The 12,865-nt window shown below is 44.7% G+C and overlaps 1 protein-coding gene across 1 annotated transcript in view; it reads right to left on the bottom strand.

The window, feature by feature from the left end:
* The window catches only part of ARFGEF1 (ARF guanine nucleotide exchange factor 1), a 99,878-nt gene extending 95,594 nt beyond the window's left edge, over positions 1 to 4,284 (bottom strand). The window contains exon 1 of the mRNA XM_075085168.1: positions 3,706 to 4,284. Coding sequence (XP_074941269.1) covers positions 3,706 to 3,829 — 124 coding nt within the window. The 5' untranslated portion in view covers positions 3,830 to 4,284. The remainder of the gene's footprint in view (positions 1 to 3,705) is intronic.
* Positions 4,285 to 12,865: the final 8,581 nt, after the last annotated feature.

Here is a 12,865-nt window from a genome sequence, read left to right on the forward strand (position 1 = left end):
CTGACACAAAGCACTAAGTTTTTCTACAGTCTGTTAAAAACTTTATATTCAGCTGAGGCTTCCCCCCGCCTCCCCAGACCTTTTATGGACCATACATCATGCAGTATGTTTACTGTAAAGTTTTCTATATTGTAATATAGCTGAAAACCAACACAGAAACAGCAGTGCAGGGAACTGACTGGGAAGGGAACCTGTAAATCTAATCCTGCTGTCAGCTTGCTGCCTGACGCTCTCTGCAAGCAAACAGTTTTAAAGATAAACTCATTCTTTACCTAGATTAAGAGTACCTGCTGTAGAAGTAAACAACATGAAGTTCTATATTAGCTGTATTTTATTAGGTGACTAGGGAAAGAAATGTTACACTCTTTAGAGACTGAGAATGTGTTTCAGAAAGGACAATGTTACATGAAAAAATACATTAAATTTGGAGTCAGCTATTCTGTATTAATCCAGACACAACCTGGTGAAACATTAGATACAGGATGTGAGTATCAGGCTGAATTTCACCCCTGTTGAAAACCAAAGAATGTCTGTAATTCAAGTTGCAATATTTACTTCATATTTTGCTTTATCTTCTAATAGCCCAGAAAAATGGTCATACTAGAAGCACGTCATCTTAACACCTGCTCAGAGGTCAGGCTTCCACAGTAACATATACCGGGAATGTTGTGTGTTTTTTCTCCCTCAGAATTCACAAATCAAGAAGTATAATCTTAATGGAATGCAAGCACACAGGCATTTTGTAAGAAAATATATAGAGATTAAAAATGACAAAGGGATATTCTTAAAGATTAAAGTAAAATACCGCTTGTCAACTTCAATCTAAAAAGCAGAGTCTTAATTTGTTTATCTGTTGTACAGAAATACCATATTTCTGGTCATTGCTTCCTTGCTTCTGAAATACTTCAGCAGCAGCTCATCTTATATAAACTATGTAAAATGATGTAAATACTGGGCTTAGAAAAAACTAAAACAAAAAAATGAAAACATCTCAAAATATGAAACAAAAAAAGAGTCTGGATTAGTAACAACTAGAATATTTGATATTCTAATAGTAAGCAACATTTTACTACAGTCATGCAGTTGGAGAAAAAACATCTTAATGACAAGAGTTTTGTATTACACCAGATAATTTCAGTGAAGACTAATCAATTAAATATCCAGACTGAAAAAAACATGACACTGATTTGAGGGTGTCTAATTACTGTCATGATTTTAAAAAGCTACCTGTTATTTAACAACCATTTTTTAAAATCCAATAAAATTTTAAAGTTAGCCAGAGTTAACTCCAAATTGAACTTAACTCTAAATTACTCTTTTTCTAATGTTTTATCATTAATGTTGCTGCTCCCTAAAATCAAGCAATTTCTCAGGACTAACAGGTATGTACTCCTTGCTTAAGGTGGCAAAGCAGCATCCAGCTGAAGAGTATTCTCCAACAGATGACTAGCTAGATGGAGAGAGAACAACACATGCACCTTATTTCCAATTCTGCTATGAAAATCACAGCTCAGCTTTAACACCCAAGTTGCCCCACATGTGAAATAAGGAGGACACTTACTTTCCTCTAAAAAGCTTTTTACAGTTAGACATGAGCACTACTCTATTCAAGTTATATATATTGCCACTGTTGAATTAGGAGTCTGTCACACACAAAACCAGACAATGGACCATACTACATTCTCAATCACCAGCTATATTTCATTGTGCCACAATCTAAAAAAAATTATTTCGTTAAGACTCTATGGTAATTAACATCGTATCTGATATTTTTCAAATTCATCAAGCCCATCTATATACATTAGCTAATACATACAATCTTGTATTTCTCCCTGCTTCACTGGCTTTTATACCCTCACATCGTATCATTTTCCTATTTAAGCCCCAATCACACAATGAGATCCACAGGAGAAGGTTTCAATGAAGCTGTAGCATAGAAATCACTGGGATGTGTGCTCGGGGGTCTCCTTTCACAAGTCAGTTTACAAGATAAAAGATGCAGACTGTACAGACTAGAGGGCTTGCTTTATAATCTGTGTACCACAATGGAGCCATGCTTGGAGGGATCTGGATGATACCTAAGATAGCTCAAGCTACTGAAATAAAGTACAGCAGAAACACAAGATTAATACCAATGTCTAATTCAATGGATGACATACAGGTTGGATTTAAATGCAGTTTAATAATAAGAAAACATTTATCTATTTCTAACGTGAACACGCACTCTAAAGCCAACTGAAAGGCCAAAGGTTTGCCAGTTTAATCCCATCTGCCTAAATCATCAGATTATCATTAGTAATTCTAGTAATAAATAAGAAATGTAAGAAAAAAGCTCTTTCCAATCTATTTGAATTATTAAGAAACAAATAGTTGAATTACTGCCATTTCTCCCCCTCCATTTATCAGTCTTTCACAGACAAAGAAAACAAGAAAAGGATTGTTCTTGTTTTTAAATTGAAAGTATTACAAAAGACAAATTAATAGAATGACAAAAGAACGGCTTGAAATTACTTGCGTTAGTTTTTAAAACAAACAAGTTTCAGTTTAATATCTCTTCAAACAAACCCATTTAAACAGATATTATTACTGTACAAAATCAAGATAATTATCTCCAAAACCAGAAACAATTACACAAGAATGGGAGGGACATAATCTATTTATGTATTATTTAAATAAAGCAGGCCTTTCTCCAGATGTCTTTCAGTAAATACATCAATACTTTGCCACATAGGTTCATACCCTGCTTGTACTCATCACGCTAGAATTTTAAAGCCCAAGCTGTCCTTTTACACTGCCTGTTACTGAATGCGTACATATGCTCTGTACTATCCGGCCCAGGTAGTTTCCTCACGCTTCTAGACGAGGTGGTGTTGACACAGCTGCACTACAGACCCAACTCCCCTCTGCAGCCCGAAGCACCAGCCCTGCCACGCACGAAGGAAGCCCCCTTCCCCTGCAGCTATTCCTGTAACAACACAGCTAAGTCTCTCCCTCGCACATCTCCCGCACCACCCTCTCCCCCTCTAGCCTTCCTCCCTACAGGCCTGCGTCCTGACTCTGAAGGGCCACCAGGTCCCGAGGTGGCCTGGTGCCATTGTCTCTCGCTTTCCACCACCCCCGTTCCCTCCCTCCCCCGTCCCTCCTCCCTCACCGCTGCCTGTCACCTGCTCCCTCCCCGCCGGCCGTCTGCTTCCAGGTCAGCTCAGCTCCTCCGTCTCTGCCTATTCATCCTGCTAGCCGGGAGAAGGAGGAGGAGGAAGAAGAGGAGAGCCCGCCGGGCGCCGCAGCGCCCTCACCGCCGCTGTCAGCGAGGGGCAGTGCGCGGCGGGGCCGCTCCCGGCCGAGGGGCGAAGCTCTCCCCTCAGCCCAGGGGCGCGCACGCTGCCGGAGGGCCCCGCGCTGACAAGCTGGCTGGCCCCGGCCTCTCTGTGCACCCGCCCCGAGTCTCACACAACCAGGCAGATCCCTCTCTCGATCCCCAAACCTGTGCCGCGGCTCATCCCGCAGCCCCACCTCCCCCCAGCCCTTCCCCTCCGGGCTGCCCCTCATATCGCCAGAGAGGCCCCAAAGCACCTCTTTCCCCCCTCCGCAACACAAACGCACACCAGGCGCTAGGAGAAGGGGGCCCCGGAGCGCACCCCGACCGCCGCCCGCCCCGTTGCGGTCCCCGCCGGCCGCCTCTTCCCGCCCCGGGCTGCGCCTCACCTAGGGCTACCTCGCAGGCTTTGCGCAGCTGGGAGTGATGCGCCTTCTTCACCTCCTTGTCGGCCAGGATCTTCTCCAAGGCCCGGGTCAGGAACATGTTTTTCGTCTTCTTCCCTTCATACATGGGCGCGATCGAGCCGGCAGAGGAGGAGAAGAGGAGGGGAGGGGTGGGGTGGGGAGCGCGGGGCACCGGCCGCTCCCGCCGGGGGAGGGCTGCGAGGGGCCGGGGCAGGCGGCAAGGCCGGGCCGAGGCAGGCGCGGGGGAGGAAAGGGCTCCCTCGGAGGGAGGGCCGCGGCGTCCCGACGCCCGCTCGGAGGCGCCCCCCGAGGGGAGGCTGGGGTGGGCCCGAGCGGCGGCGACAGCCAACCCCCGCGGCTGAGGGAGGACGGAGCCTTCTTCTTCCCTTCTCCTTCCCCCCCAGCCCCCACTGCGTGTGTGCGCGGACGGCGCCCGCGACGCGCTCAGTCCCCGAGCCGCCCCCAGCCCGCACCCGCCTCCATTAGCAGCAGCAGCAGCGGCGGCAGCAGCAGCGGTGGTAGCGGCAGCAGCAGCGGCAACAACCTGCCCTCGCCATGTTGGAAGGAAACGACGTCAGGGCCGCAGCCGCACGGCTGCGGAGCGGGAGGAAGCGGCGGCCGTGCCGCGGGCAGAGGGGAGGGAACCGGGCGGGCAGGCGGGGGGGCGCTCGCCTTCTGCCCGCCGCGCGGGCGCGCTACAGGTGGAGTAGACCCGCAGGAGGCAGCGGAGTGGGAGGTACGGAGATGGCCGCTGCCACCTGGGAGCTGGCTGAGGAGGAGGAGGGACAGGGCTTCCCTTCCGGGCCACCAGCGCTAGGAGGGGGAGGAAGGCTACCCCGGGAAGCGCCACCTGCCTCTGAGGGGGGCGAGCTCCGCCGGGGGTAGAGCAAGAGGCTCCCGCGGAGAGGAGTTGCAGGCCCTCTCCCGGCCGCCTCCTCCCCTGACGAGAAGTCTCCCCGCCCGGGGCTCTGCCTCACGGGAGGAGCGAGGGGAGGGCAGCGCTCCGGCGCCCGGGGAGGAGTAAGCGTATTTGGGTGCGGGACGTGACTCGGTCGTCCGCGGCCCTTCCCGGGAGCCGCGCTTCTCTTGAGGCTGCTGCAGCCCCCTGCCCGCGCCCTGCCTGCCCCCCGATCTGGGTGGCTGGATGAACGGTTCACCGGTGTGTGTTCATGGTGCCCTTTCCCTACCGCCTTCATCCTCAGCCTTTAAAATGCAGTCATACCGCACTTCTTCCCTGTTGTATGTGCACTAGGAGTACAAAACGTTAAAAAAAAATAAAGTGCACCTTCACTTACAACTAAACAGTGACTTTTGTGTTTAGTTATTTTATTAAATTGTTCGAAATTCTTAGAAAAATGTTGGGGGTTTTTGGGTTTTTTTTTTTTTTGTGTTTTTTTTGTTTTGTTTTGTTTTTTTTTTTTGTGCTTGTGTTCTTTGGCCTTTTTCCCTCCCAGAGTGCTAAGGGGTAATTTCCTCATGCTTGGCTCAGGGCCAAGGAAAGCTCTGCTCGAGTCTGGCTAGCTGGTAAGCGGCAAAAACATAATAGGGCAAGTTTTTGCACTCGAAGGCAGTACACCAGTATTTAAAAGTAGAACGTGGCGCTAACTGAAGCCAGGTCTGCTTTAGAACATTTTTACGTGATACAAAAAAATACTGATTAGGAGATCTGGAAATGAAAGGACTGGATTTCTAGATTTCCTAGAATATAGCCTAGACTTCTGCCCTCAGGCAGAGGGGGACATGGCTATAGCATCAACGTGCAGAAAGCAGACATGGTTGTGGAAATCGGGCCATTTTTGACCTTGGAGGACAGAGGGTCAGTGCATGGGAAGGAGCTTATCCCCAGCTAACTTTTTCTGTCTGTCCTCTATTCCTCTGGTCCTGCTGCATCAAAGAGTCTTCCGAAGTTAATCCTGATCCCTTCCTCGTGGAGAATTTGAGAGTGCCTTGTGTTCTTGACTGTAGAGTTTATTCGAACAGCTCTGTTTCTTTGTCTACAACGGAGTGGTTGTAGCTGCATTAATAAAAGTACAGTGATCCCAGCCCCCAAATGAAGAGGGAGCTAATGCTGCCCAGTATTGCTTTAACCAGTTTCCCAAATGAAAAATTATTTGTGCGAAAATGACTTGTTGCCTTATAGGTATCTATATTTGGACTTTTTAAGGAATACCCTGGCATGGGGAATTCTGCTAAAGCTATAGATGAATGCTAGGCCTGACCGTTAGAGCAAAACACTTTGCTGAAATAACTTGATCTGCACCAGGGGCTTTTTCTAGTCACTGTCAGAACCCGCATGCTATTTTATTACCCAGCTGATAAACAGTACTGAAATATTAAGAGGGTATATCTAATCTTAGCCTTATAACAGCTTTGTGAGAGAGTTAGAAGTCATGTCACCAAGCACATTGATTCCTGAAAAAGAATACACAAGGTTTTTTTAATTACCATATTCAGATGGGGTTGGTTTATTTAAAAGACTGCATCTTCAGCAGCACAATTACTAGGCATAATTGAATTATTTCTAGTAATTTATTCAGGTAAAATCCTTTTGCCTATTGGTTAAATCTCATTTTTTTATACACAGATGCAAGTTCATAAATTCTGATGTCAAAATGGCTTTTGTCTTTCCAAGCTGCCTGCTAGTGACCACATGGCAACAGTAAGAATTTTCATGGACTTCTTGCTGGTAGTTTTGCGCAAACCACCTGAGTCCAAATTTCCTTAGCCAAGTCAGCTTGCAAGAGTTATTTAGCAAATGGAGTTTGCTATTGATTTTCACGGTCCATTTGGCAGAAATAAACTTGCAATATCATGAAGACAATGGGTATCTGCATGTTAAAAGCACTGAGCACTGCAGTTATCTCTTTTGTTCATATTAACATCTAATTTCATATGCTTTAGATAAGATGATTTCACATGTAAAATATGTTCTGGTTGAGCATATAGAATTGCTGCTGAAACATCAAGCTACTGGAGGAAAAGACCCATCAAAAAGATACTCAGTTCCATGTCTTTCATTCCTGCTCTAATATGAAAAGACTAAACAACTTGTTTTGTTTTGTTTTGTTTTGTTTTCATGTGGTTTGAATCTTCAGTTTCTGTTCTCAGGTTCAAACAACTGCTGCTCTTTTCACTCAATTTTTAGCTTGGCACAGCTGGTACATCTACGTGCTAGTCACAAGGCAACCCCTGCCTAAACCCCACAACAGTGTAGAGCTTGTATGTTACCGAAGGACTGCTTTTGAAATTACACAGAAAGATCTTACTATAAATCATCTGTCCAGTAGGTTGACATCCAGTTTCCTTCCAAGAGCTGAGCCAATAAGGATGGAAGTCACAGGGGAACTATGATAAGCATTGCAGATAAAAAGGCAGTCCAGTGCCTTCATTTAGGACCAAGATATGAATGGTGTCCGCTTGTGTGCTGGGTCCCCATGCTTTGAATAGAGCCAGTTGTTAGGAGAGCTTAATTTACTAGGGAAGACATGTATTAACATAATGTTTGGTCAATTATAAAGAATTTTATGGACTTTGAGGAAGCATTTTGAGAGGAGATTTTGTTACAGGGACTTCATAAGGAGCATGTTCAGCTCTGCTGATTACTTTAAAAGCTGAGGGTTTATCTCAATTGAAAGGAGAACAAGAAAACTCACAAGAAAGAAAGGGTGAATATTTAGAATATTTCTGTCATGCATAGGATCCTAACTAAAGATAGAATCATAGAATCATATAATCCTTTAGGCTGGAAAAGACCATTAAGATCATCGAGTCCAACCGTTAACCTAGCACTGCCAAGTCCATCACTAAACCATGTCCCCAAGCACCACATCCACGTGACACTTAAATAGCTCTAGGGATGGTGACTCTACCACTTCCCCGGGCAGCCTGTTCTAATGCCTGACAACCCTTTTGGTGAATAAATTTTTCCTAATATCCAATCTAAACCTCCCCTGGCACAGCTTGAGGCATTCCCTCTTGTCCTATCACTTGTTACCTGGCAAAAGAAAGCAACGCCCACCTCGCTACAACCTCCTTTCAGGTAGTTGTAGAGAGTGAGAAGGTCTCCCCTTAGCCTACTTTCTGCCAGGCTGAACAACCCCAGGTCCCTTAGACGCTCCTCATAAAACTTGGGCTCTTGACCCTTCACCAGCTTTGTAGCCCTTCTTTGGACACACTCCAGCACCTCAATGTCCTTCTTGTACTGAGGGGCCCAAAACTGAACACAATATTTGAGGTGTGGCCTCACCAGTGCCAAGTACAGGGGGACAATTACTTTCCTGCTCCTGCTGGCCACACTATTCGTGATACAAGCCAGGATGCTGTTGGCCTTCTTGGCCACCTGGGCACACTGCTGGCTCATGTTCAGCCGCTGTCAACGAACACCCCCAGGTCCTTCTCTGCCAGGCAGCTCTCCAGCCACTCCTCCCCAAGCCTGTAGAGTTGCATGGAGTTGTTGTGACCCAAGTGCAGGACCCGACACTTGGCCTTGTTAAACCTCATGCAATTGGCCTCGGCCCATCAATCCAGCCTGTCTGATCCCTCTGTAAAACCTTCCGACCCTCAAGCAGATCAACACTCCCGCCCAACTTGGTGTCGCCTGCACACTTACTGAGGGTGCGCTCGATCGCCTCATCCAGATCATTGATAAAGATGTTAAACAAAACTGGCCCCAATACTGAGCCCTGGGGAACGGATGGTGCTGTACAACAGTGGTGCCTTGCAAAGAATTCCAAAATGCTTGTTAGATACAGTGATTCTAGTATCTGTATTGTTTTGGTTTCAGCATGCAGATCTCTGCTTTACTGGTAATTGGCATCAGTCAATGGCTGACCCAAGGACTGTAATCCTAGTAGCTGCAGATACCCTGTGTTGTTGCTGGTGAAGTCCTGAAGATGTGGAAAAGGACTGATAATTGGTTTTTCTGCTCAAACCTCTAAGTCTGCAGGCAATGTGTATGGAATATTATTGTTTTGCTGTCAAACCTGAGATATGTTTTCTGACAGACCGAAAACAAACATGTTGGTATGTATGTGCTAAAGCACAAAAGCATCACTGCTTTGTTGGAGCCTTTACATTTAAGCATAAAACAGCACAAGAGAAAAGATGTATTTGAGAAACATCCCAAAAACTACTGTCTAGTACTTCTTTATTTACAAGTTAATTGTAGTATTCCAAAAGCTATTTATATTGTTTCATATATTTAAAATGTTTTGAGTGACTATTAGGGGGTGGTTTAGTGAAAAACTGTAGAGAGCTTTCTGTGTGAGAGGGAACGATTAGCACCTGCTTCTGATGGTTTTATGTACAACAGCTGTATGTAGTGCTTGTCTGCAAATGCTGAAAAGCTAGGACTTTTAAGCCTTTGCTCACAACTGACAGTAAAAGGTGACAGTAAGAGTGCAGTTGCATACTTGGAACAAGCTGATGATCTATGGCTGCATTGCCTCCCAAAGGGAATTCTTGCACCTGTATGGGCTCTCACCCCCTTTTTTGTGTTGGTGCAGTTGTGCAACCATGCAGTGAATCAGTTCAGCTCAGCGGTCCAGCCAAAAATCAGCCTTACAAGAAAGTTAGTGTTCAGTGGGATCAGTAAATTGATCAGACTTACCTGCATATTCAGGAACTCCTACCCAGGAAAGGGAGGGTGGAAATGTGGTCAGGGGTGATGAGGAGGGCCAGTCTACTGCTCATGGGGGCACTGTCTTAAATCATCTTGATGAGCTTTAAGACAGCACAGTAATAGTTAGACTGTGATCACTTTAAGCTAGAATAAGACAGAACTGCCACTAAAAGAAGCAAACCTTCCTGCTCCTACCTATATATTTCTTGCTTCCTTGGTCAGCATAAGCATTTGCATTGTCATGTTGTGAATGATGTGCTGAATTATATTCAGAATTTAATTAGGTTGAAATTAACCTGACAAGAAACAGAGGATTTTTAATCCAGATATATTCCATATCCTGATTAATCAGGCAACCTCACAAATGTTTGTGTTAGCTCAAGGGAGGGAATAACACAAGGACAGGAACAAGAAAATGGGCAAGAAAAGGGCAGGCTTGCATATTTGGGCAACCCTACCACTTCATGCCAACGTAAAGTATTGTTTAAACTACTGCTTTTAATATAATTTTCTTCAGTATTTCCCTTGTTCAAGAGACTGCTCAGCCTTGTCTCTTTATGTGACCCCTATATAGGATGGATGGGTCAATAGATAGGACCAGTGTACGAGTGCCAGTGTATGTGATCCTTTAATTGTGGTGGCTCACTTGTTGGCACCTTCTTTAGCTGCAGTTTAGCACTTTGCATTTGCTCCCATTCTGTTTTCATGTACCAGATACAGATAATCAGTGTGTGATGGATCAGGGTCCAGATGGATCCAGCAGATGGGAACCTGGAACAGGAGAGAAGCTGTGATTCTGTTCTGCAACTGCAGGCTAGTTGGTGGAGAAGTTTCCAAGTCTCTTCCTGAATGCATAAGATTTAACAGGTCAGCTGGTGGTGCTTTGTCATGTAATACTGAGGTACAAAGAAGGCATTTTTCTCTGTCCCTTTATGGAGTCCTAGGCCCACCACCCTTGTAAAAATATCCACTGTATCCACTATGCAAAGGATCACAATCTGTCAACCACACTGCAAGAGATATGCTCACTGTAAATGTACATTAATATTTTTAAGAGGCTTTGGGGTTTTTTTTTAGATAAATTCAGGAGCTGAAATGAAGAGTTCATAGTCTTTTCGTAGAGTGCGTATTCTAAGAGGTTAAAACAGGCCACAGTAAATCCACTGCTGCACTGAAGGAACAAAAGGAAATGTTTGTTAGCACAGGGAATATGAATCAATAGGTAATTCCTAGGTTGCTTCCAAACAGTTGTACAAAAGTGTATGACACCCTGGGGTGACCAGTAACAAAATAAACATCCATCACTATGAGGAGGCTCTTGCAAGGTGACAAGTTTATTTCTTAAAGCTAATAAGTACAGGCTCTTGCTGTATTGAAATACATTCTCGATACTACAGTGAAGCAAGGATACGTAATCCTAGTAAAGTGTGATATTTGTCAGTTTGTGACAGGTGCAGGAAAAATGTCAGAGAGCAGTGAAGAAAAAAACCCACCTCTTGTGGTTGGTGGAATGAAGTTTTGAATTGTGTCTGGAAACTGTGGAGGATATCAAACATTCCTGGCTGTAGCTTGCATTTGTGTGCTGGAAGCTTATAGCGCTGCATTTGCTCCAATGGGATCCCTTTTTGCTAGGAATTTTTTTGTGGGAATACATTTTCTTCTAGCCTATAGGAATTTTCAACAACTTGTTTCAGCATTTTGGTCCTGCTAATAGATGAATAATTCAGCTCCAGCTTCCATGGCACTTCAGCATACCATTCCCTAATATTGTGAATGAAGAAGGAATACAAGTATCCATCTTAAAGACAGAAGGAAATATATTTTTAAAAAATTGGTTATATAGGGATATTTTTTTAAAGTTTCTTTAGTAGTTTTTCAAACTTGAGGACCTGATTATGGATGTATCGGCCATAACTGGCTGAGAAGGTCACTTTCTGAGATACCCTGTTTGAGAAAAGACTGTTTCCTTTGGGGAACGTAGAAATGAATAGCCCATCTTCAGCCTGAACCAGGAACCTGCTATATAGTTATTGTTGTATGTGAGGCTATGCAAATACAAAGGTAAATCCAAGCCAGTATAGTGACTCCTTCATAATGGCAAGTATTTCTGTCTCTGAATACCAGGAGTACAAACTTCTAGTAATTTCCTGAGAGCCTTGCACTGCAAGAGAAAACGTGTGGAGGATGTATGGCAAAGGTAGCAACAAGATCAACTGATTTATTGCTTCTCCTAGCCAACTCCAGCAGATAAAATTGCTAAGGAACTGTTATTGGATTTTAAGGAGAAGCTATTGAAGGAGGGGAGCCACAACATGATTGCCCTCTTTCTTGGGAGGTGCTGTCCCTACCATTATGGCTTTCCTACATTACGCTGTGGGTGTGAGCCTGGTTAATTAGTTATCTCCCGAAACACCTGTAATAGGAAGGACTACCATAGCATATGGTTATCTCGAATTCTTAATCTCCAGTTTCAGTTTACAAAATGAGAATATTATCATTTGTAACAAATTAGAAAAGCAATAAATTTACCAAAAATTATGGCTCTCCTACCTTTAAATCCTAGCTTCAGACTCCTGCAGGTCTTTGTAACTGATGTGACATGACCAGCATAATGCATGCTGAATTGTCTTACAGCTTAGCCATTAAATAGCTGTGCTGGTTTTGGCTGGGGTAGAGTTAATTTTCTTCACAGTAGCTAGTATGGGGCTAGGTTTTGGATTTGTGCTGGAAACAGTGTTGATAACAGAGGGATGTTTTGGTTACAGCTGAGCAGTGCTTACAGAGTCAAGGCCTTTTCTGCCTCTCACCCCACCCCACCAGCAAGGAGGCTGGGGGTGGACAAGAAGCTGGGAGGGGACACAGCCAAGACAGCTGACCCCAACTGACCAAAGGGGTCATATGACATCATGCTCAGCATATAAAGCTGGGGGAAGAAGAAGGAATGGGGTGGGGTGTTCAGAGTTATGCTGTTTTGTCTTCCCAAGTAACCGTTACGCATGATGGAGCCCTGTGTTCCTGGAGATGGCTGAACACCTGCCTGTGTAGTGAATGAATTCCGTGTTTTGCTTTGCTTGCACGCACAGCTTTTGCTTTCCCTATTAAACTGTCTTTATCTGAACCCATGAGTTTTCTCACTTTTACTCTTCCAATTCTCTCCCCCATCCCACCGGTGGGGAGTGAGCAAGCAGCTGTGTGGGGCTTAGTTGCTGGCTGGGGTTAAACCATGACAATAGCGTAGATATTGGGAGCATAAAGCATTACTTATAACCTAATTTCTACATGCTGAATGACTCTCTTGCCCTTGATCTGAGGTGAATTCAGCATATTGCTTTAGAACTTGTGCATTTTCAAAGGTTTATGTGGATCTCTCAATAAGCTGATAATAACAAGGGCTGGAAATGAAAAGGAACTGAAAAAGTTGAATGGAATTCAGCTGGAGGAAAAATATCACTTTAATCTGTGGGTAGGGTAAGTCAAATGAATAACAAGGATGATTTTCAAGTATTTTAATATCTGTGTTGA

The sequence above is a fragment of the Phalacrocorax aristotelis genome, chromosome 2 (genome assembly GCF_949628215.1).
Source record: "Phalacrocorax aristotelis chromosome 2, bGulAri2.1, whole genome shotgun sequence".
Taxonomy (NCBI): Eukaryota; Metazoa; Chordata; class Aves; order Suliformes; family Phalacrocoracidae; genus Phalacrocorax; species Phalacrocorax aristotelis.